At 39.1% G+C, this 25745-nt stretch overlaps 1 protein-coding gene across 5 annotated transcripts in view; it reads left to right on the top strand.

The window, feature by feature from the left end:
* GALNT18 (polypeptide N-acetylgalactosaminyltransferase 18) overlaps positions 1-25745 on the top strand; it is a 297690-nt gene that overhangs the window by 16862 nt on the left and 255083 nt on the right. For 2 of the 5 annotated variants that reach the window (XM_075163172.1, XM_075163169.1), the window contains exons 1-2: positions 11800-12158; positions 12300-12565. The exons of 2 other annotated variants lie outside the window; for them this stretch is intronic. In XM_075163172.1, coding sequence (XP_075019273.1) covers positions 12331-12565 — 235 coding nt within the window. In that variant the 5' untranslated portion in view covers positions 11800-12158; positions 12300-12330. Of the gene's footprint in view, positions 1-11799; positions 12159-12299; positions 12566-25745 lie in introns of those variants that run through there. One more of the 5 variants, XM_075163170.1, reaches the window with a different exon arrangement.

The raw sequence follows: 25745 nt of genomic DNA, 5'->3' as shown, positions 1-25745 counted from the left end.
TTGTCCCTTTGCTTAGAGGGTGTTGTTTTCCTATCTTTTCTCATAATCCTCCACCTTCTGTCTACCCTTTGCTCTTTACTTTCCATTGCAAAAGCTTAAAATGTTCTTTGTATGGATTGTTTACCATGCAAATCAGTATGTGAATCTTGATTCTACATCATCTTGTTCCTAAGGCACTTCAGTTGAGAAGAGAAGTCCAGATGCAGGAGAAGGGCTGTTGTCAGTTAGAAAATTACTAGTGGTGACACTTTACACTAGTTTTCCATGGCATTAGTGACCCACCAAGAATTGACACTAATTCTCGGAGTTGAAAACTTTTATTTCTGAAGCATTTGCAGTGGAACCTTTCTAACACCCTTTCTGTGAAAGAAACAGAAGTTTGCTGAGGTAGCCCCTGAGCGGGGGAAATCATGAGCCTGTTCTAAATAACACGTAAGCCTTGAGCAGAATTTCTGTCCCTAAAATAACTATTATTTACAAGTTACAGAGAAGCAGTGTCTGCTGCGAATTCCACACTTTACAAAGTGGGATCTATGGTCTATATTGCACTTCTTTATCAACACCTAGGTAGACACACCGTCCAAGTTGTTTAGCCTTTGTGAATTGTCCTCATCAGATTTGCTAGTCAGTTCAGTAGTTACCACTAACTAAAAGGCTGACGGCAGGATTCAACTTTGTCTTGTTTTCTTCAGTAGCAAATGGAGCATTCTTGGCTCTTCACTGGGAGTTGGTTTCTGTGATTGCTATACAGCTGACTTCAGAGTATCTTATGGCTATCTTGCCAGTTGGAAATGCAGCCACCTTGGACGCCTTGCATTCACTAGGGACTTGTCTAAATCGTAAAGCAACAAATTGCCTCCTATAACAATAATTACAAAAAATTAGAAGATCTTTTAATGAACAGGACATTAAATAAAGGAACTCCGACTGTTAGCCGATAGAGACTCATGTTCTTCTATGATTTCAGCAGATCTATGCTGATTTATTTCAGCTGAAGTTCTTTGCTCTTCTTCCCATTGTGTTGAAAAAGGCTGTTGTGGTTAGCACTATTTTATGGTTGTGGTTAACCTGAGTTCCTGCTGTGAAGATGGCATTAAACACAACAGTTCTGGCCTATGTTCATTCTGGTATAATGATACCTACATCTCAACTTGAAGTTATGTTTGAGATGTGTGAAATTTGTGTTTTAGCACAGTGTTGTTTGTAGATGTCACACTACAGTTGCCTGAAGATATATGTCAGCTATACTATTTTAGTTGATGGTTGAAGATTTCAGCTCTTCTAGTCGGAATGTTTTTGGCAAGAAGCCAATGGAATGTAATCCTGTACAGGAAATTGTCTAATGAAACCAACATGATAAAACTGGGTAGTTGAAAACAGACAACTAAGAGGTGCTAAGGAGGAAGAGACGTGGTATGATTTAAATGGATTGCACCTTACTCTTAAACCCGTATTATCTTGTAGCTTTTTTGAAACTGTATAGGTTGGCAAACACAAGCAACAGCAGCCTTTAAAGTGTCTGGATGCCATCTCAGTGGCTGAAAAATAATTACTTAGATATCCTCCAAAACTTCATAATAAGTAGTTAGCCAGGTGGTTGGATTTCAAAAATTATCATTTAATTCTTTAAAGCTGTGGCAACCTAAGGAACTGAACCAATGTCTCTTATGTGGACTATTTTGAGGTAACTAAAAAAATGGAATTTTTTAAAATCTCTGAAACTCTTATACCCCTTCCTATTGTGGACTGATGCTTTCTGATCCTGTCTCCTGATTAGTACTACAGATCCAGTGCACAAATTTATACTTCTGAATATCTTTTGCTCATGAAATTTCCATAGTAAAGTCATTCTGCAGTTGACTTTATTCTTTAAACATTGGTATTTCAATAACAGGAAGGATTCCAATAATTGCTTGAGCTCTCTGTTCTAGACCCCGTTTTTATAGAAGTTCTCTATAGGGCAGAAAGGAATTTGGAAGGGACTGTTCCAGCATGTATGAAGCAAATGCTATAATGAACAGGAAGGTAAACTCGGATGCCTACACAGGGATATTCAGCTGCTTGCTTCTTTAGAAGATCTTGTAGTATTGCTAATTGGTGGTAATTTATTCTGTGACTGGACATACTGTGAGCTGGCATTAGCAGAGGCAAATAGAAATTCATGCCCTTTCCTATCTTGAGCTTTATAAAAATAGGTGATTTTATAAAACAAAATTATTTTTCTTAGCAGGCTATTTAAGACCACAAAGGAATAAATAGTTCGATGTTTTTCTGACATCCGGTATGAATTTGGCAATGAACAAAACGGTAGCCATAATGACAATGTGAGTCCTGTTTAGTTCTAAACTTGATTAGAAAAGACAATACAAGGAAGGGTGAAACCACTTGAGCATATTACAAAAAAATGTTTTTAAACTTATGTTCTCACTTGCAGTCTTCCAGTCAAATATCCTGGCATTTTTGTAATCCTGTCATGTGATCATTAGAGTAAAAGCTGTGGGTTCATGAACTGCTGGGTGTCTGTTACAAAATATATTTTGTTTGGCTTAAAGAAGCTGTGGAGTGTGTGTTGTGCTGATAATTCAAGCTGTCAATTAAGCTGTAAATAACGTTACAACTGGAGCCTAGAATTGACTATATCTGAAGCCAGCTTCCAGACTGGAAATCTTCCAAATTATGTAACAGCATTTTATTTCTACCTGTTATACCATCAACACACAGAAGTACAACGAAGCAACGTTCTCCCTTGCTTCAAATAACTCACAGTCGCCTCAAGTTGTCTTCCAGAGTTTTTGCACAGTTATGGCAATATTTCCTGCCACATGATAACTTTTCCCTCTAAAATCCTCATGTTGGTTGTTTTCACTCCAACTTTTCATGCTTACACCTTCAGTGGCCCAGTCCTTTTAATCTAAGCAAAATCTCAGTGAAACTGGTGTTCCATTTCCTCATGTTATAAGCACCAAAGTATTTTCCTTGACTTTTTTCTTTTTGACCAACTTAGAATTCTTTAGACTCAAAGAGATACAGTAAGTCTCTGTAAAAGTTAATGCTACTTTATGCTTCAAGCTTGCTTTGATTTGTTAAATCCCTTTGCTAGTGCCTGATTAGTTTTGATTATCTCAGTAACGCAGAATTTGTTGATTTATATGGACCATTCAGACATTTGGTCAAGCCTGGGTCCCTCGGGCCTTTTTCATTTATACAAATAATTCTCACTTATGCTGTGTTTTTCATTTTTGAAACCAAAGTCTGATGGGGCTGGAGTCATTGTTTTGATGTAAGATCTCCAAATTGCATTTCAGACTTAAGGAAACTTTTCAGTAGATAGTTATCTTCAGCCAGTGTTCAAAGGCTATTGTTCTTTGGTGTATTGGAGCTCTCTGCTGCTAATTGTGCCAGGTATGATGTAGAACGGAAGAGCTGATTTTTCAGGAAGACAAAGACACTTAATTTTTAGAAGTAAATACTAAGATTTTGGTGGTCTAGGTATGAGTCAAGTAAAAATTCAGATCTGTTGAATCTGAATAGTTCACATTCGTGAACTATTCATGCTTCACGCTTGATCTTCACGCTTGAAACATGAACTTATTTGTGCTTCATCTCAAGACATTGAAGGATGTTTGTAACCTGTATTGAACTTCTTCATGTCCGTCTTGTGTCAAACACTGAGATCTTTTGATTTGTGGCTCCGCAAAGGTGTGACAGAAGAAATATTTGCTGTCTGTTCCCAGAGGAATGCAAGTTTTAATTAATGGTATTTTTTAAGTGCTTTTTAGAGCCACGGATTCTGTAAATGTAAACTAGGAACTTTTATATTTAACTGATGCAAGCATACTGAAGCCAATGGTTACATGGAAGCCTATTGCGCTTATAAGCTAATCATAAATCCTTTTGTTATCACCTTTTGGAAGATGCAAGCCTTTGATACAAGCCTACCCCAGGGTTGAGATAAGAGACTGCATTAAAAATGAACTTTTCTGCCATGTTGTAACTCAATACTTCTGCACTTTTGAACAGTTCTAAGATGGAAGGGGGTGAGCTTGATTTGTTATGCCGAAGACCATAGAGCATATGTATTCCACTGAACAAAATGTGAGGAATGTGATTGTTGCACATCAAAAGAGTATGTGCATATGACTCAAACCATCTGGAGTATATTGTTATTCCAAGTATACCAAGTGTATATATATATATTGTATATTCCAGTATACCATCTGGAATATTGTTATTTAGTAAGGAAAGAATCTGGTTGGAACTGCATGTGAGATTCTTAAAACTTTCTTTTTTTTTTTATGAGTACCAACCTTTCATTTATTTAAAAAAAAAGGGGGGGTTATAAGTTGTCTGAATTTTATTCTTTGAAATATTCTTCTCAGCAGTTCTAAAATCAGAAATGCTACATCAGAAGGACTGAAGACTTACGTATAAATTTCTGAATCATATACTGGGTGAGCTGTACTGGCTGGTACTGGACTGGCTGTTGAAATAACTCTTGGCTCTAATACATTGCTTCCTCTGCGGCCTTCCTTTTGGATTACTTAGATAACTTTTGTAAGTGTCTCTCTTTTTTTAAACAAAAAGAAGTGTCTTTTGGAAGTATTAATGTTTTGCTTACTTTTGTTAGACATTCTTGCAGCACAGACCAGCGTGATATTCCAGGCCCAATCAAATAAAAACCTCCATCTCTTCTCACACTGTGAGAGTTGTTACAATACCAAGCTGGAATGAAAGCTTTCTTGTTATGGAGTCAGTTTTGTTTAAAAGTGGCACAAGGGCTTTTTTGTTTGTTTCAGTGTTGTTGTTATTGCAGTTTTTTATGCAGTGAATGGATCAGAGAAGAGTTTACTCCTGGACATCATCAAATCCCTTAAAAAACAAAAACACACACAAAACTGAAGACTTTTTCATCTACCTAGGAAAAGAGAATGAATTACTAACATACTCTAAGTATTTTAATGTAAATTGTTGTTTTGCTTAAGCTGTGGCTGCAGTACCTGATGAAAGAAGGTGTTATCCAGAAAACTGTTTCAACAGTCTCAAATTGTAGAATCCATGTTTCCACTGAATTACATGCTTGGACGTGAATTTGGCAAAAGAACATCAACAGAGAAAGTCTTGTGCATTTACTCTAACCACTGGCTGAAGGACAGCTGGCCAAAACTCATCTCTAAAAAGACTGGGATAATGTTGATTGTGAAATGGAAGAATTAAACGAACTGATCTCATCAGCATTGTCCTTCAAGGGTGTCTGTCCTACCTAGCATTAAACCAGTAAAGCAGAATCATCCAGATTCTTTATAATTTCTGGTTGAACAATAAACTGAGCCTACAGGAGTAATTAATTTTTTCTAACCATCAATCCACATTAAAAAGGACAATTACTTTAATGTTCCATTCTCTCTAATCTCCGTTTTGAGTTTTCAGTCACTCCAGAGATTCTACCCCTTAACTCAATAGTGGTTTTTATTACCTGTCTTTACTGTGACGTAATGCTCTTGAATGTCTCTGTGTCCATTCCTCTGAAACTAAATGAAGCTCCAAGCCTCCAGAAAGAAAAAATTCCTTGTAAGAAACGTAAAAATCTGCAATACTCCTTTTCCTCCTATTCCTGTAAGACAGAAGGTGATTATTTCTTCTAAATTCTATCTAGATAAATAGAATTCTCTTATGAGCAATTGAAGGAAGTACTTTCTACCTATTTACTGAATTTTTTTGAAACATCAGAAAACATGGATAATGGTGATACAGTTGATGCTGGATTTAGTTGGTACTTGGGCTGCAAAGCCTCCCTAGGAGTTTGCTCTCCAAAGGCTCTTGATACCCATTATGCATAAGGAGAAGTTCTATTCATGCATTAAAAACTGATTAAGACAGAAAGAACAAAGAATAGGAAAAAAATAATTAGTTTCTGAAATGACGACAGTCATGAGTAGGGGAGGTTGGGATCTGCGTTGTTCAGCGTATGTAGACACGATCAGAAAAGCATGTAAATAGTGAGCATACCATATTCACTATAGTAATTTCTAAAACTAACTGCAAAAGGTTGGAGAAGCCATGACCCTGAATGACAAATTGATGAAACAGAAAAATGTGAGGTAGCCTACACCTAGAAAGACCGACAAAACTACATCTAGTTTATTACTGGGCTTTATATTTATGTAACTGAGGAGGAGATCTTTGTGACTAGTTTGCTGAGGTTAACTTGAGGCTTGGTGACAGTTGAGAAAGCTAACATGTTAGGAATTAAAAAGGAAGGAGCTGAGAACAAGATAGCGTATGAAATGATGCATCAGTCTGGGCTGCCATGTCATCCATATGAAAAAGAAAAAAAAAAGGTGAAAGTAGAACAGGACAAAAAATAATTGAAGTATGGAGTTCCTTTCACGTGAGAAGAGACTGCATATACAAGACTCAGATGGCCAAGAGCCATCTAAGAAGGAATATGATAGGCCTATACAATCACAGGTGGAAAGATGGCTGCAAAGTGATTGTTCACGTTTCCTTGGAATATGAAAAAGTACAGGTTCAAAAAGGGACTAATTTGTGAATTTGTAATTGCTTACATAGCTAGTGTAAGCAATTGCTTGGTTGCAACCTCTGACACAGAAAGTCTTTAAGTCATTAAATGTGTTGAAGCTTTGCCAGGCAAAGCCTGGCAAAAGGACTATTCTTGTCCCTAAATGTTTAGAGCTAGACAGCATTTGGAAATAGGATATTCAGCTACATCAGTTTTTGGTTGACACAGTACAATGATTTGTATTATTGTAGCTGTCGAAAAAATAGCACCGAGAACTGGGTTGAGAAAGCCAAGATTTTTAGATATCACAAATGATTTCATGTTTACTAATTGTTTGCTTCTCAACATAAAAAGATTAAGAGATTGAGTGGGCCACAATCTCTGGAGATCTGCTTTAAATGTATCTGACGTTTAACACCCAAAAATGAAGATACTTGAAGTTTCTTAGGGACCAGGTTGTTACTGGGGGGTTGGGGGTAGACACATGATAGCTTTGAAAAAAACAGAACATAATGCTTCTCTGAGTAACTGTAGACGTGCCACTTGCAAAGGACCATGTGTTGCATCTTTTAATCATACTGGTGAAGTTCTGGTCACACATGATTCACTTGAGATGGATTAACTCAAGTTTTGCGGCAAATAAATAGTGCAGTGTAATGCCACCAGAAAAAATAAATCACACCAGTGCATAAAAGTAACTAATAAAACAGCATAGCAGAGATCAATTAAAGTATAAAGTGATTTTAGATGTTTTGGATAGAAAAACATTTTGGAAGGACAAATGGACAAGATAAGGCTGGCAAACACTGAGAATGGAAAATGCCATGTGGAAACAAAAAATACAGGCATAAATTTTATAGCAACTGTATAAGAGGGATGGTAAATGTCTCCTAAGGCATGAACCTGGTGGTAACGGAGAAGACAACATGCACCCATGTGCCCCTATCTCTTGCAGGTTGCTTTTGTACATAGATGTTTTAATGTTCCTCCTAGCTCTGTTCTGTTCCCTTTGCATGAGGTGTTTTCTCATTAAAAGTGGCTGTTTTTAAACGAGGGATGGGAAAGATGACAGAGAATAACAAAAAAGGAAGAGAGCAGATATGTACCCAAAGGCGGCAAGAAAGAGAGAGAAAGAGTAGCAAGGAAGAGAGAAAATGCCAGAGGAATAAAGATCACGATAATGTATCCCAGCATAACAAGGAAAAAGGAATTTTTATTTTTCTCTTGTCTCTTCAACCCCACTTTTCATCCATTTAGTTTTCTTTCCTATTTTCCTTCCCCCCCCCTTTTTTTTTTTGAGTTCTGTTCATGTTCATTAGCTACAACATCCATATAACAAATCCCTTGCTTCAAAACCCAGCTCCAGAACATGCAAAGGCATCTCTGCAATACTTGCGTATGTCTTTTTATGATTCAATAAAAGTTTTAAGATTGGTTTAAATTTAGTGAGAGAGATGACTAGGAGCAATAGATACCAAAGATCATCAAATCACTTCCTTGGGGACTGAACTGATGATCTTTACCTTCAAAATACAGAAGGCTACCTCTTTTGGGGAGCTGAAAAACCAGCTTCATAACTTGAACTGTTTGGAAGGGCTCATCTGCAGAAGGGGTAATCTCTGTTCAAGAGACAGTTTTTGATTCATGTGTGTGCAGACCTGGACACGAGAGCTTCAAAAAAATTGCCTACTCAGCGTAGTTCAGACTTTTCTATATGTATTTGCTCATGTCTCTCCACAATATAAAATGCTGTGTGCTTCTTGAGCGCCTTTGGAATTTTTTGTCATCTTTCCAAACAAAAGATGTGATCGTTGCGAGTGAGAGGGAAGGAATAATAGAAGGAAATCTACCCAGAGTGGATAATAATGAAGATTATATCTCCACAAACTAATAGATTTCAGCTAAGAATCTGAATAGAATGGAATCAAAATAATGTTAAAAAGTTAAGCTTTTCCACTGATTTCTAACAAGGTGTAAGAAACCTATTCTTGTAAAATGGGATGTAAATACTGTTGGTTCTGATGTTTTGCTACTGCTTTCTTCAAGGACCCTCTTACTACTAAAAATGTTTTAGCCCACATCAAATGCACCAATAAAAATGTAGTTCTTAAACATAACTTGCTTTCCATCATTTCCCTTCCCTGAACTGTAATGATAGGTGAGGAATACTAACTGAATTACTTTCCTTACAGAACATTTTAATGCAAGATAAGTGGCGGCTGTATCTACTAGGTTATGAGACTAGTATTTCCTCAGCAATGGTTGAAATGGTGTCTTATTACAGTAGTATAGTTGTAGGCAATTCATATTGAAGCCTGTGATACATACAAATTTTAAGAACTTATTTTTTCCATTATCTAGAGTGAAACAGAAGTGAAATAATTTGCATAGCATGACATAGCAGATCAGTATCAGGCCAAGGATAAAATCAGACACCTAGTTTAATGACCTGCGCAGTAGATTGTACTGCCTCAAGCTTAAACACCTGAACTAGAACTTTCAAAACCACCACTGTGATTTAAAAGAATAAATTTCATAGGCCTTGTGCTCCCCCGTAATTTAAATGTTCAAAAAAAAACCATTTAGGGTTTTTAATCACCTAATTTTGTCCCTGAATATAATATGAGGCTGGCAGCATTCCTATTCTCCTATTGTTCCTTTTCCTGTTTTTGTTCCAATTAAATTATATAAATGGACTGCTTATGTATTGGTATAATACCTTGCACAAAGGGGTCTCATCTGGATTGTAATACTATACAATAAATCAAAATGACAAAACCAAACAATTTCGAAATGGTATATACTTGGATATCTCCAACTTTGTATAAATTCATAAAAGAAGACATCTAAAGAGACCAGTCCAGAATATTATTACCAGAGACATGAAAGCAAGCGTATCTTTAATGTATTAAAGCATCTGGAGGTTTTGCTATGAAGTCAAACAGAGTTTTAACACTAGCTTCAGTGAAATCGGGGCTCAAATGAGGAGACAGGGAATTACTGTTCTGCTGTTGAGGAGTGCAGCTTTGGTAGTAGGAGAATGTAGTTATAAATGAAACTATTTTAAACATGATCAGAAAACTGTTGGGAGCAAAGGGCTAATGAACTATTAATAGTTACTGTAATAAAAGGTTAATTATGTGCTGTTATAAGCAACCCATTAGGCCTGTGAGACACATCAGCCATCTTTTTTCAAACCTTTATGTCACTTATGGATGTGCTGACAGTTATAAGTAACAAGTACTGTTCATATTTGTTTATAAAAGCAGTTAGTGGCTTGTTCATGTTTTATAAACTTCCATGGAGAATATGACTTATTAATGGTTGTTACTCGTCCCTTATCTGGATTGATTTCAGATAAGTTTTGCTGTAAATTGAGAAGTCCAAGGCTAAGTCCTGGATTCTGTCTAAATTGCCAGGGCTAAGAATTTGTATTTTGCGACTGCAGGCAGAGTTTACAAAGATGAAAGCAAGTCTAGATAACACTGTAGTTAAAGACTTCAGTGATACGCATTTACTGCTGTCGGTTGCTACCGGATGTGAAACTGTAACACTGAAGTACAAGGATAGAAAATAGGGAAATAAATGATGTTGTAGACAGACCAAGCAGGATAATTGACTTATGTGATGGAGCTGTACTAGTATATTCTGTCAATATTTTGCCTTTTATAAAGCTGTTCATTGGCTGGTTTGTCTAGCAAACTTTCCTGTATTACTAAAAATATTTTTTTCTTAAAATGTAAATGTATACTCTTTTCCACATTCTAATACCTTGAGTTATATTTTCTAATTTCTAAATGAGTTCTGTTGGACTAGCCTCCTTTAGTGTATCACTGGGGAAGTACTTACAAATCGGCCAAAATTTCAGTTAGTTTTCAGAAAGGCTTTAGAAGACTGAGGCAGCAGTTTGTTTTTTGAGCTTCATTGGCAGAGTTTACTGCAGCATCTATTGGCGCCGTTTTTGTATGTGTTTGAGTATCCATAGTTTTTATTGTTTCTGTGGAGTACCAACTGATGGAAAGGAAGAAGTCATTCTGCCTTTTGGCAGGACAGTTGCCTGCCTTCTCTCTTGAATACTGGGTCTTGCTTACAATTCATTTAAAAATACCAACCCCAAACCCTAAGACAAATAACCTACTTTTACTTCTCTTAATATATTGAAATGTATATTCAAGGTATTGCAGAGTTTGAATGCTTACACAGGTATGCTTCAGGGTAGTAAGTCCTGGTATCTCCTGTGCTTTCTGCACACAAACAGGATAACCTTAGTGTAAAGATCAGTTGTGGAGAGTGACTAATGAAGCAGAATAAATTTATATTTACTGCGTGTAAAACTACAGTATGATCCACAGCATTTGTTACTTCTTGCTTTCACTGGATAAGAAGTATTTAAAATAATTTTTAGTGTGTTAATTAACAACTGCCTCATTGTTGGTAATACTGGTCATGCTAATGTTACACTTCTGTTTTGGGACCATTAAAAGAAAATGATCTCATAAAAGTCAGCTGTTTGGTACGAAAGTCCTTATCTAATAGGAGTGGAAGAGATTCATCTATTGTGTACCTTCTCTGAAATCAGTGTGATTTCACATTAAGAGGGATTTGCTGCCTTAGTGCATTTCCAAAAGCGTATGTAAAATGTGAGGTGAAGAGGGGAACGCAGCGCGGAAATGCTGAACTAAATTGTGAGTTACTGATACTGTCCCTGATACTGAAGCTAATTCTGGAGAGGGTGTACTCTGATATAGTGTGTTCCTGTGGAGGTGCGGGAGGCGATGGATGGATACCGGGGGCTTGCTGGTGTGGGTGCAAGCAACAATTAGCTATTAATAATATAACCTCCCCGGCGAGGTGGCACGCGAACAGGCTAAAAGACAAACGTATTGTGATAGTGGGTGGTCGCTGGCTGTCTGGGGCTGTGGAACCGATAGCTCCGATGAGCCAAAGGCATGTCTCCGGTTTCACCCCCTCCAGGCAAATGGATGACTTTCTGTGTGAGCACGTATCTTAATGGTACCGGCTGCTCTCTCCAGCCAAGCAGCAGAGCGTTCACCTAGCAGTAAACGGGAACTGGCTGCTGCTTCCTATCTGGGCTGGAAATCCTTTGCAGCCAGCTACAGAAATAGCAGGGAGGCCGCCGTCCCCGCCCTCCCGCCCCGGCTTGCAGCACGGCGGAGGGGCCCCAACGCCCCTGTGTGTGTGCGTGTGTGTGTGCGCGCGAGGAGCAGGTGGGCCCCGCCGTAACCCCGCCCCGCGCGGGTCCCCGTCGGCCATACGGTGATGGCAGCAACCTCCGAGACAGAGCAGGCTCTTTATTGGAGGAGGGGGCTGTCAATCCGCGGCCGAGCAAGCCCCGCTCTCCGGCAAGCTGCTCGCAAGGTCTGACTCCGGAGCCGCGGCCGGTTGCAATGGGAAGCGGCGTCGGAGGGAACAAAGTTTGCAACACTTGGGCACTTGGCTGCTCGCGTCCTTGATGCCGCTGGCAGGAGCCGGTGCTTAAGAGCAGCGGGCAGCCAGGCGGCTGGCACGCCTTGCTCGTCTGCTGTCGGCACTGCTATCGTAAAGTTTCAGCTATTCTAATGTACTAAAATCCAGGATTCTAATTATCAGCCCTCCCCACCCCCACCTCTCCTTCTAGGTAGGCGACAAATATTTTTATTCTGTGGATTAGAGAACTTTTTGCATGGATATTTACTGACTTCTGAGTGGTCTTCGTTTCGGGGAAAGGGGGGGAAGGATTTATTTTCATCGCAGTTTATTTTTGTTTTCTGGATCGCAGGATTTTTGGAGCTATATGGAGGGATCTCAGGATGGTGTGCACCAGGAAAACCAAAACTTTAGTGTCCACTTGCGTGATTTTGAGTGGAATGACTAACATCGTCTGCCTGCTGTACGTGGGCTGGGTCACCAACTACATTGCCAGTGTTTATGTGAAAGTGCAGGAGCCGATTTCAGAAAAAAAGTTAGAGGAAGACAAAGGGGACACTTTAAGGATTATAGAAAGGCTGGACCATTTGGAAAATGTCATCAAGCAGCACATCCAAGGTACCACCTTACCCCCCGCTTGCTTTCCCTCCCCACCCCACCCCGCCGCTTGCCGTGTGCAGTCTCCATCCCGCCGCGTTTGTTGTGTGTGCGAGTGACATTTGTGTCGCGATCGGGGAGAGCCATTCCTCAGCCCGGAAGAGCCGGGGACTGCGCGGAGGCTGCGGTGCGTGCGGGAGTCCCCGGCGGTCCCCTCCCGGCGCCTGGCGAGACGAGCGGCGGAGGCGGGAGGCGTGGGGGGAACCGGCCCCGCTCCCCTCCCTCTTCCCGGGTCGGCCTCCGCACGGGGTGGCGAGCCGGGGCCGCCGCTGCGGGGAGTCGCCCCACCCCGCGGAGAGTGGGCCGTGGGCGCCGGGGCGGCAGTCCGCGGCGGGGCGAGCCAGGTGGCGGAGGGCTGCGCGGCGGCTCGGCCCGAGCACTGGGCAGCGGCGGCAGCCCCGGCGGGCTGGGCTCGGCCTGGTGCTGTAATAAACCTGACCTCAGCTCCGTGGCTGTCTGTGTCTTGCTAAAGTAGGGGGTCCGCGGGGAGGGCTTGGCGCGAAGGGCAGGGCAGCCTCTTCCCGTCTTGCTGTTATCGTCATTGTTTCGTATTTGTTATTTTTCTTTTCCAAAATGGGTTGCTGCGAGGGTAATTTTTGTTCTCTGCCTGTGAGCCTGACTCTGCTAATCCGCGCTGAGAGTCTGTGTGTGTCCGGGTGTGCTCAAGGTTTTCCCTTAGTGCTGCTGTAGTGCTGGGAGCCACTTGGGATTATAACTGGGGCAATCTCTCATTGTGTAATGCCTTTTTAATTTGATCTCCTTTTAATGGGAGCTCTGGGAGAAGGGTTGAAGGGGGCAAGCCGGGGGGAGAATATGATTATTTCATGGGAGTTTGGGATTTTACATGACTTTGCTTTGCTGGGTGATCTTTAGTGTCTTCCTTTATATTTTCATCATCTGCATGGCATCATACAGTCATTCCTTCAGTTGCTAAGTGGGTCGGATAGTATGGAGGCTGAGGGTGGGAGAAGGTGAGAGGTCTTACAAAATCTAGAGGGACCATCTTTCTCTGCTTCTGCATAACCTCTACTGAATGTTCAAATCCCAATTCTAGTCTTTCCTAAATCTGAAAAGGGAGAGCAAACCATCTGATAAAGGATACTTATCACCAGTGCACAAAATCTCACCTGCTTCCAGGCAGCTGTGGCCAACTGAGCATCTGGGAATATAAAGAGAGGTGGAACAGACAGGGTAGCTAATACTGTATGAATTGGGCTTCCCCTGCTTGTCAATACTTACAAGTTTGCAGCACTATTAAAGCCCAGCTACTTTGCTGTGACTTGTATTAGTATTTTTTTAAAATATGGCACATCACCATTCAGTTTGTATATGCCTTCATTTCTCAGATAGTCTTGTCATCTTAGGTAAATTAGTAAAATACTACTTTGCTTCTGGAGGATGAGTTATAGCAGCTCCTGCAAGTTTTAACTTCTCTCATGCAGTCGTTAAGTTTTTCTTGATTCCTGAAATGGATTTTAAAAAGGAAATATATTCTTGTCTGTGTGCCAGTGGAGTGCACTGTGGAAGCATGTATGAAGGCAGGGATTTTTCAAAAGGCGCTGTTAAGAGTTAGATACATGAAATTAATTGACTTTCCATATGAGGTTGGGGCATAACTCCTTCGGGTTTGTTGGTGTGAAGCTCCAATACTCTTACTTCGTTTCAAGGAAAATAATGATGTCTATATCGGCATGTTCCTTTGGTCAGTGGTTTTTCTCAAAGTAGTAAAGGTGTACTTAAATCAGGGGAGAGTATAGCATGGATTAGAGTATAAACTTATTTTGTGACTCTTTGTGACTGTGCATAAAACAAACCAGAAGGTATTTTCCTTAAATAACATTTGTATGAAAGTTGAAAAGAGTCTTCTGAAAATAATTAAGTGAACAATTTGGTAATAAGTACTAAAATATATTTTGGGGAAAAAGTAAAGCTTACAAAATTCTCATACTTTATGAAACCACTTGCTCTTTAAAATAAATAAATAAAATAAAAATCACAGATCATTATCCCTAAGTGGATTTTCTGTACTTTTATTTGGCAAATCATAATAACTGGGGTTCCCAAGGAATTTCTGTGGCAGAGATTGCGGAATAAGAAGTTATTTTAATCAGGTTTGGCTTAGCACTGTGATACCTCGTGAATTCTGTGTCATGGTATAAAACTCACTGAAGTCACTGGAAGGAATATCCCAAGCTTGGCTTGGTTTGGGATGAGCTTGAAGGTCAGCTTTAAGAAATTGTAAGTTTGAGATTCATTGCCATAAATTGGATAAACCAGCTGCCATAATGGTTCTGGACTAGGTTATAAAGATTATCTGTAGTTTGCTATTAAACTTTGCCTTGGACCACTTCTTTTTTATGTTGGAGAGAGGTGTCAGCTTTCTGCAGTGCTGAACCAGCATGAAATTAGCACGGGTAATAGAATTGCATTCCATAGGATATCCTGCAAATACCAGAGAGCTCTAACTGCCACATTTTACACATGGGGTTATACTAATATTTCATTTTAATTTGTTTTCTGATCGAATTGTTTAATTAGATGCCATCTGGGAATTCCTTTAGCATATAAATTGCACTCTTGTAATACTTTATCAAGTGTCCTGGAAATGAGAAGGAATAAGAGGTGCCTTCATATAAAACGCTTTTTAAAATATGTGTTTTTAAAAAGACATTTTCATGGCAAGAAAAGTATCAGACTGAAAAGAGATAAGAGAAGTTCAGAGAGAATGAAAGTATGCATGCCTCGTGTTCGGAAAGAACAGTATGGAAAGGGAAATACTTGTACCAGTATTGGCCACGAAGGGAAAAGTTTGAATGCACACCTGCCATATTGCACATCTTACACTGCTGTGTATCCACACTTCTGCAAATTTTGAAGGATAATCGTTTCTCTGCACACATTTTCTGAGTGCTGGAAATGGAATAAGAGCGTGTGTGTCTGCTCTGCCTGTATGGTACTTCTCTGCTTCCTTCTTTCCTCATTATGTGTTAATTTATGTTATGTAGCCTATGGGCGTGCTGTGTAAGAGTCATCCATCTGTATACTGGCTTCTGTGGTAGGCAGTTTGGGGCAGGATTGGCAGCATTGAAGTCTAGCTGGGCAATATGGACCACAGAAAGAAGTGTTTTGTGTAATGGAAGCATGATGCTGGAACTTCGGGGAGACCTTGTTGCGGCCTTTCAATACTTAAAGGGGGCTTATAAGAAAGATGGCGGCAAACTTTTTAGCAGGGCCTGTTGTGACAGGACAAGGGGGAATGTTTTAAACGGAAAGGGGGTAGATTTAGACTAGATATAAAGAAGAAATTTTTTTACAATGAGGGTGGTGAAACCCTGGACCAGGCTGCCCAGAGAGGTGGTAGATGCCCCATCCCTGGAAACATTCAAGGTCAGGCTGGATGGGGCTCTGAGCAACCTGATCTAGTTGAAGATGAACCTGTTCATTGCAGGGGGATTGGACTAGATGAACTTTAAAGGTCCCTTCCAACTCAAACTATTCTATGATTCTATGAACTTGAGCTTAAGCCTGGAAATTATGAATTCTGGGCTTGTGGCCTGCTGCAGTTTACAAGATGGTTTTGGTCAAATCACTTTACCTTTTTACAATGATGATGACCTGCATGCTTTACTATGGCAGTGTGTTGTGGTGATTGTGGTGTTAATTACATCTGAATGCTACCTGCCTAATACTAAAAAGATTCTCCCTGCCCCAGATCTTTAATGGGAGGCATATGGTTTATGCTAGCAGGCAACCCACCGAGAGAAACTCTTAGTTTCCTCTTCCTTTTGAGTTTGCAAATGAGATAGTGTATTTTTTGATATTAATTGTGTGTGTGTGTTTTTATGTGTGTGAAAGAAAGGAGGAAAAGACCAGACGGATACTTTTATGCAAAATGACGTCCTTTTTTCTGTCTAACAAAGGTGTGCGGCACATGTATAATCTAGTACTATTGAGCTTTATTACCAGAAAGTATACTTTAAAGGGCTAAGGTTAATGAATATTCTGAATGAATCAATGAAACATCTGTGGTTCCAACCTAGGATTTGAAATCAGTTTTTCTCAATTTTATTTGAAAACAGTATGTTCTGTTGAGTTCACAAGGAACATGCTGGTTAAAAAAACCCCAAACACTCTCATTTTATTAAAATCAATACAAGAATGCTTCAGACAGATCACAACACATTGTTCATCTTAATAATGCATCATGCATTGGCTCTGTCACTAAAAAACTGCCCTAAGTTGTATGTGCAGTTGGAAGATCATGTGAGCAGGCAGGCTGCTCTTGATCAGATACTTAGTTTGTAACAGTGAGAAGAGGAAAAACACTAGCAAGAAGGACGCAATTTATTGTTTTCTGCAATCTAGCTTTATGCCATCATAGATGATGAGTTGAACCTTTTTCTTGAAAAGCTATGTTATGGTTAAGCCGATATCACTTAAAACACCTCATGCATGCCATCCTGTTTATCTTATTATGCAATGTCATTTTAATATTTTTCAGCCTTCCTAGTTTTAATCAGATGATGTTTGCATTCCAGCATTATTTTAAAAGATTATGGACTATGAAGTCTATGAAATGAACTTGCCTTCCTCGCCCTCCCCATCCTCCTGCCTTGGGACCTAAACAGAATTAATAAATTACATGCAGTTAATAAATAGAGTAGATCTAAGTTCAAGTTGTAAACACACAGTTCATTTCTGGACCAGTTGAATTCTTAGTTAAGATCAATGGATGATTACTAAGACATCTGTATTGTACTAGAACTTTGGTCCCTCATCTTTGCAAGCTGCTGCATCTGTTGTCATAAATGGAATGCCAAGCACTGTGTTGACTTCTTTGGGAAAGTTTGTAAGAGAGGAAATGTATGTGTTATCTCTCAACCTGCTGCTTAGAATGATTTGCTCTGTGGATTTACTTCAGCTAATGTTAGCTGTCCCATAGTTGGATATCTAATCACCCTCTGTAGTCAGTTAGGGGAGGGAGAGATCTCCAGTGTGGGATGCATTCCCTGTGTCTTGGACAGGTGCTAGGGTGGAATGATTTGCTTTCAGAAACTGCATATTTTGAGTCTGGGAACTAGGTCAACCCAGATCCCTAATTTTAGCCAGGTAAAGGTTTGGATAAGTAAGTCCCGTGTTTGATATCTACCCTGTATTTATTTATTGATCTCAAACATGAGGAAGAATATAGTATGTAAACCTCTGGTTTGTGATAGCTATCCTTCGCAGCCTGGCTAGCTAGCTGGATTCCATAAAGTCAGGCTCACTAGGATTTGCCTGGCCGCTCCACTATGTCTCTTACTCTTGTGGTACTTTCCTTTTGGGAATAATTAATTATTGAATCCCCCCAGCTTATTTCCCTCAAGCTCAAAAGCAATTAGGCATGTTTATCATTCACTGCAATGTATTTATTCTACTGAGAAACAAATCCGCAGTAGACGGTAGCCCTGGGAACACAGCTCTTACTCCACTACAGAGGGCCCTATATTCATAGTGTCTGTACAAGCAAAGAGACCAGCTGTCCCAATGTAACTAATTGCAAGAGAAGGAACTACTTGGATATATAAGACATGCAGGATTAATCCCATTATTTTTTCTCTTTAGGCTGTGACTTCTCAAGTCATTCTAGATTGCTGCATGTCAGTGCAGATTAATATGAATTTAACTTTCATGTTCTTCCATGCTTAGGAATGGGTGCACTAAAGAAAATCTTAGTATAGTGATTTCAGCGAGAAGACTCTGTCTCTTAATCTGTAAATTTTCAAGCGTTGCTGGAGGTTCAGGTATTTCAAGCACCGTCTACTGAAGACTTAATGATATTGGTTATGTTGACTATGACTTGAAAATTTATTATTACTGTTATTAAAGTTAACTTTTTTGTGCTTTTAATATCTTTAATTCTCTTCTAATTATATTCTTTCTTGATGGTTCTTCCACTAAGGATTTATTTTGCCATGGTTAGGACGCAGTGGCCAAAACTGGGAAGTGGTAGTCTGGCCTTATTAAGGTAACTATTTTATTGCTGGAGATTGAATGATTACTTTTATTATTAAAGTTATTTTTTCAGAATGAATTCCTTTCTTTTTTTCTTTCCTGATTGTCAGCTGTATTGCTCTATTAATTCTTCAGGTTTATGCAATGGAAATAGCATGCTAGCTGCAATTTTTTTTGAGATTGTGTCTTTTGAGCCAGAAACAAGAAAAGTTTTATTTGGCTACAAAGTGAGAGTGAATGGTAGATTTGTAGTTGGGAAGGGAATTGACCTGGATTCTGTTTCCTTCAATCTAGACAATTTCTTTAGGTCACATGAAAATCTTCAACAAAAGGTTAAAAAATGAAGCGGGAGTGGAGACTGGAAACTGTGACTTCTGTGCCCTCCACAAGTTCTCTTATTGCTAATCTAGAGAATTTTGCTTTTTCTCACTGAAAAAGTTAATTTTTGTGGATGTTTGTTATCTCTGCATAATGGCACAGCTTCAGTGGAAAGAGCGGATTGTGTATTACAATCTTTGAGCAGATGATTTATGGGCTGTGCAGAGATGGAGATAGCTATTCTCTTAGCTTAAGGTTCTGGACTCAGCTCAGTGCTTCGTTTATGCTGGCTGGGTGTCACTTTGGGAAATGTTGCTCAGGTTGACACAAGCAGCTGTGCAGAGATTCAGACTTAGGTCTTTTGACTTTCTGCTAGACTGTTATGGCCATTTTAGTACTAATGAGTGATTTTATCTACATGACCAAAATACAGATAAGTACGTATGAAAAGAAACATAAAGCAAGACCTACACATAGCTGCTGGGAATTGTGTATTATGTGTGAGATCAGCTTGGTCCCAGTGTCATGCTCTCTCATGGCGATATCCGCCTTAGCAGTCCAATGTAAAAACCATTCTTCCACTTGGGCATACTATGGTCTGGGGTTGATTGTGATCTGCCAATTAACCGTTGTTGTGTACAAGGGCAGGCAAAGAGAGCAGAGTGAGGTGTGTCTTCTCTCGGGGCCTAAAACTCAAAAGAGCCTTTGCTCGGAGGAGCCTGTTGCTGAGGCCACCATACGATGTGATACGTCTGTTCTTGTTTACTGGGTCAGAAAAAGATGGCTATATCTGTACACAAGGTACACTTCCTGTATTTCTGAAACAAATGCAAGAGTTAACGTACATTGAGTTCAAGACTGTGTTTTGAGAGGTGGCTCTTACATGCTAATAATACTTTCTGTGTTTAAGGAGCAGGATACAACTCTAGAATCACATCCCAGTATATTGTTTGCTTGTGGCTGATGGAGTTTATTTTTTTCTCTTGCATGAGCTGAGTGCTTATGAAAGACTCTAGTCCTCTGCCTTCCGTAGTACAGGATCTGGACTTGCAAGGGCATGTGTGCAAAATATGAGGCTTTCCATTATACTATAAGAACAGAGACTACAAACATTTGTTTGTCACTGAGCCTGGCATGGGCTATGTGGTTTCTCCATCATCTCTAGGGCCAAAAGGTTGAAGTTGTTGCCTGCCTCTGTCTAACGTTGCTCCCTTGCCTCCGACAAGCCACAGAAGCAGTTTGGTTTAATTCTGTGTTCAACAGAAAGGTCTTGTCTTCAACATTATACTATGAAAGCATGCATAAGCTGCAGTATGATGGGATAAGCTGATATTATCCACCTGAATGTTAGCGACATGATATGTAAAGAAAATGTATGGTGATTTAAAAAAATGAATATCAGGCTCAGATCTTGAGACAGCGGTGGCAGTTGTGATGATGGCTTAGCTGCCTTCCCGAGGATGATGGGGAATCCTTGGTTGCCATTAGAACAGCCCAGGAACTTGATCGTCAGCTGTTGTGTGGAGTGTGGCAAGGGATGTAACAGGACATGAATGATCTTTAGCTGGTTAACAGCTGTCCTCATTTATTGCAGCCCTAAGATTATGTTGTTAGCTATGCTTGGCCCAAAGATTGGAGACTGGACTTAGTCCAGCTGCTGTGGTGTCTTGGGGTTGCCCCTGAGTCCAGAGCAGATGTGGTGTGACTGCTGATAAAAAGTGAAGTAATTTACTGGTCCACAACTAGCAAAACTACTTCTTTAATGGAATTAAATGTCTGTTTAATGCAAAAGTGAAAACTGACTTCATATCTCGTCGTGCCTCCTCTGAGATGAATTTTTTCATTTGTCTGCTATATTATTTTCCTTTTAATTTCCCTTATTTGTTTGTATTTAAAAACATCCTCTAGTCTTCCTTGATTTGTTCACTAAGCCATATTATGGTCAGAGTCCAATGGCACTTCCGTCATCTGTGGAGGAATCTTTCTGTGCTGCCCTTGGCCTTCCAGTGCTACCTCCGTAGCCTCTTTAGAAACTTCTAGGTTCTTTTGTTTTATTGAGAAATAGCTTGGTAACAGGCTGTTTGGTGGGACAGTTTGGACAGATATGCTGAGTAGACACTGAAATTGCCAGGTACCTGAAACTTAATGCTCTGTCTTCATGCTGCTGTTACCATTAAATCTATTCTGACTACAGTTTTGCAGTGGGGATGTGTTCTCTGTGTAACAACATTGTTTCCGTTTTCTTCATAAATTTTCTCTGCTCTACCGGTGTTTTGTAACCAAGGTGCTATTTTTAACATTATATCCTCAGTTTCCTGGGGCAAAGGCAGAGATCTTTAGGAGCTAAAACCATGACTGTAATTATTACAGCTCTCCAGCACCTCCTCTCCTTGGCTTTGAAAAGGAACAAAGGACAATATTCTAATTTTTTTTTTAATATGAGGATGGAAAGTCCAAGTTGCTACCTCGAAATTCTTTGCCTTTAAAATGCCAGAACGTGTCTTCTCAAGTCCATAATGGATTCTTAGTATATTCTCTACTTAAATTATATGCATTTTTTAATTTACTATTTCTATGACAACAACATTGTGGCAACTAGGTGAAATCCCAGCTGTCTTGTGATCAGTGCTGTGCAAATGTGTAGTGGAACCCTTGACTTGGAGATCTTTGTCTCCATGGGTAAGATCTGCAGGAGCTGGGCAGAGGAGAGGAATATAGAGAATTGATATGGCCAAATTTACACAGACTGTTGGTGGCAGGTTTGATTCACTGACGGAGTTGCTCAGATGAATCAGACAGAAGGGCTTCTCTTCTCCCATTAGTAACAGCCCAGAGAGAGTGTGTGTAGGTAAACCTCGCAATGTCATGTAGTAACCACATCTGTTCTTCCTCTGTTGATCTTGGCCTTACTGATACAAATTTGAAGCTGGTATGAGATTAAATATCTCTCCCAACATGCATGTTATAATTAGCACATCTTAAATACCACATAATTGCCTAATTCTCTGCTTCTATCTTGAAAATTCGTGATCTCAGTCACTTTTTGTCAGTAATGTCGGTGGGGGTGTGGAAATGCTATTGTAGTTTTGGTTTTGCCATTTCCTACTTCCTAAATCAAAACCCTTATTTTAAATGTGAATGTTTGAATTTTCCTTTTAGTAGAGCCGTCACAGGTGATCTCCAAGAAAAGAGGATTTCTAATAAGCAGCTTTCTGAAGAATGTAAAAAAAAGAGATAGTATTTCTGGTTTTTTCTTCATAGATAAATAGTCATTCTAGTCTTCATTTTAGGGAGATAATATAGATTTTTAGGCTGTGTTACTTGCCCATATGTAATCTGGATCTAGCTAGAGATCTATTTAATGAATCATCCAACTAATGCAGTGAATTACCTGTCCCTGCTTTCATGGTGGATTCAAATTCCTTTGAAGCTTTTCTTTCTGCATCGAGTCATGACTTGCCAAAGTCTTTGCAAGAAGGTTTGGCATGCCATAGATAAAAGAAAAACTGTCAGATAAACTTTTCCAGCACAGCAGACTCAGTGAGTTTGTATTCATCCATTACAGGATTATCATTGCAATAAAGTTATGGTTAGAGAAAACACCGTTTGGGATTTCTCTGTGCACAGAATAAATATGGCTTGCAGAGAGAGCCCAGCGTAGTTTTTAAAATAACTTTGTCCTATTTGTTTGTTTTTCTCTGAGGTATTTATGATTTTACCAGCTGTATACTGCATGATCACATGACACCAGCATTTCCCTCTTCTACTTGTGCTAACAGGAATATTTTAAGTTGCTCAAGTGACGGGTGGAGGAGTATTATGTTGTAATTTCTATGGTATTTCTGATTAGAAGATATGTTCACTTCATGTGTAGCAGTTTGGAGAATGAGGAGGGTCAGGGAGGAGAGAAGTACAGAAAAAGCTAAAGGCTGCATAAGAGTACATGAATGTTTTATTCCTTTTTAGTTAATATGAAACTACATTTATTGAGCAGAAACTATTGAGTTTCCACTAGTGTTACTGAAACTGGCGATACTGAGTTTCCATGGAGAGGAAAGAAGTGACGCACCATTTCTGACGCTATTCTGAAAGGCTTTTACTTGTTGTTCTCAAAACCCGCTTCACATCTAGAAGATTGTTAGAAATATTTGCTTGTGTTAATTAAAATGAAATATAGCATTAAAAAATGCAAGACTTAAATCTATTTGATATAGTTCATATAGACCTTTTAAAACATGTATAGTGTCTTTAATGAAGCAAGAAATATTTGGCTTGCATACAGTCAGAATATCATAAGCAAGATGCTGGTCTTGGCACCAAAATTGTATCACTGTTGGTCTCCAATATTACAATCATGTATTGTTGTTTTGATCCTGTTTTTTCAAAAGGCAGTAGAGTTAGTACTCTGACTTTACAACATGATGTCAGCCATAAAGGATTATGACATCACTAAACTTAGATGTAATTGAATGAGATATTTTAAGCTTGTGTTTAGCTAATATTTTCACATGGTTGTAAAGCTGTATAAGTTTAAAATTAATTTCAAACTGTTAGACTTAAGACAAACAAACCAACAATAAAAAACCCCCACAAGTTCCAAAGGGTTGTATAAAGTTGTACATAACGCCAGGAAGACTAGTGAATTTATGCAGTAACAGAAGCAAGGCCAGAAAAAGTAGTAGCAAAATGACGACAGAAGACTTATGTCTGGATAGATCATTCCCACTTGCAGCTTTCATTTCTCTAAATGCAGGCATTGTAACAGGAATGCTTTTGGTATAGAAACATTTTCATCTCATTGGTTTATTGTTACACTTCATATAAATGCAATTCTATCAACATACATGAGTTTTTCAGCACAGCTTGTGTTTCTTGCATGAAAATAGTTTAAAAGCACCTTCGTAGTGCTAATTCTACTACTCTATTTTCATTTAAGTACTGAGAAAAATTTTGCATGCAAATGAATATGGAAATATATACACAAATATTTAATATATTAAAATATTCTCTATATAATAATAATATCTCTCTACATAAATGTATGTGTGTGTTTTTAATGGTTACACTAAGGATTCATATGTCTTGTCTTGAAGGCGGGAAGGGTCTTTACCATTGCCTGATACAGGCTGATATGGAAGAGTTTGTAAATGGTAATACAAGCATTGAAGCAAGAACTTGGTTAGAGCAAGTGGGAGCATGTTTGTATAATATCTCAGTATGGTGGCAACAGGCAACTCGTGCAGTCTGGAAATGCAAAGGACAGAAGTATTGCCTGAAGTGCGTTAGAAGGTTTTCAGACAGTTGTTAGTGTTCTCTGCAGTAATTGAGTAATAGCTGATGGCTAGAGTGAACCCTGCACATTTCATCACTTATTAGTGGAGACTGTTTTCAGGATGATTGACTGCTGTAAAAGCAGATATAATACTGGGTCATAGAGTGAATGGAGAGCCACACTATTGATTTCTCATTTAGAGAAGTAAGCAAAGCTTACTATGTTGCAACTTCTAGCTCTTGAGAGTAGATATTTAATCATTCAGCCCTGGATTCTTTTTTCATAATTAAAAAATAAGCTTCTGTTGGAGAATTTTTAAATTTGTGAAAGAGTAAAATTCTTTGTCATGAGGAAGTTAGGAGACTTGAAACCACGTAAAAGGAAATCTAATGTTGTAATGTGTGAAACATTCCTTGGCTCCTTGCAGTAACAACATGTCAATATGTTTTTGTCTGCTTGACAATATGTAGGAAATGCCTTTGATTTTGTAAAATTGCATGTAATTTCTCAACGTTTCTTTTGATTCTATTGATTAAAGCTTTTCTGCCTTGCCTAGAGACATTAAATAGCAAACCATCTGCTAAAAACGGATTGGCAACATTCCTGAAAATTGACATTTTTTTAAAAAAAAAGTTTGGTCTAAATATATTTCAAAGAACGTTCCTATTTCTGTTCTGAGATGAAGAGGAAAGCAAAAGCTTCTGATACAGTATGGAAAAAGGCTGGTCTAATACTGCTATTGTCTTCATACCGTGGAGAAAGAGACGCTGGCAAAAAAGCACACAGGTACCAGATGATGTAGTGTATAAGTTTCACTACAAACTCTGTCCCACGTGGCTCTGTGTTTACCACCTGTATCAGTTATACAGGAATTGATGGATAATCAATTCAGCCCAAAGTGCTCTGTGTGCAGCTGCCAGCAGTGAAACATGCTGATCGCAGTCGCTAGCTGTATGGACGTAAGTATAGGTTATAGAGTAATCCTCATCCTCCCAAGTTTTGTTAATATAATGAGGTGGTAAATATAAAACTGGCATGATCATGGAGAGTGATTTTTTTTTTAATTACATTTTGTTATACTCACCAATGATTTTCTGATTACGCTTTTTTTATTATCTTTGTGTGAGCAACTTTTAGGCTGTAAGCAGCTATGCTGAAGTTGAGAACATGCTTACATGAGTAAGAACTCTCAGCATGTTTGCAGTGTTGGGACAACAACAGGGAGTAAGTTTCTTGGCAGGTTAAGACAAAGAGCTTGTGCATTTAACCTAGCTTTTGTGGCCGGTTTTGCCAGGTAAGAATGCCATGTAACTTCCATAAAAAGTCAGTTAGCTGCCCTAGGAGAAGAAGGTACAGGGAGGAAGAATTACTCAATACTGTGTGTGTCAGCACAGATTCAATGGAAGATAATTCTGGATATTTGCTTCTCCAGCAATTGGATTATCATTTTAACTGTCCAGTTAAGACAAACTTTAAATAGTAAAGCCATCTATGCAGGTACTGTGCATTTGCATCCTTTCTGCTACAAAAAAGATATGAGGGCTTTATGTGAAAGAA

The sequence above is a fragment of the Calonectris borealis genome, chromosome 14 (assembly GCF_964195595.1).
Source record: "Calonectris borealis chromosome 14, bCalBor7.hap1.2, whole genome shotgun sequence".
NCBI classification, from domain to species: Eukaryota; Metazoa; Chordata; class Aves; order Procellariiformes; family Procellariidae; genus Calonectris; species Calonectris borealis.
The sequence above is the reverse complement of the archived record's forward strand: the minus strand, read 5'-3'. Positions and strand labels throughout refer to the sequence as shown.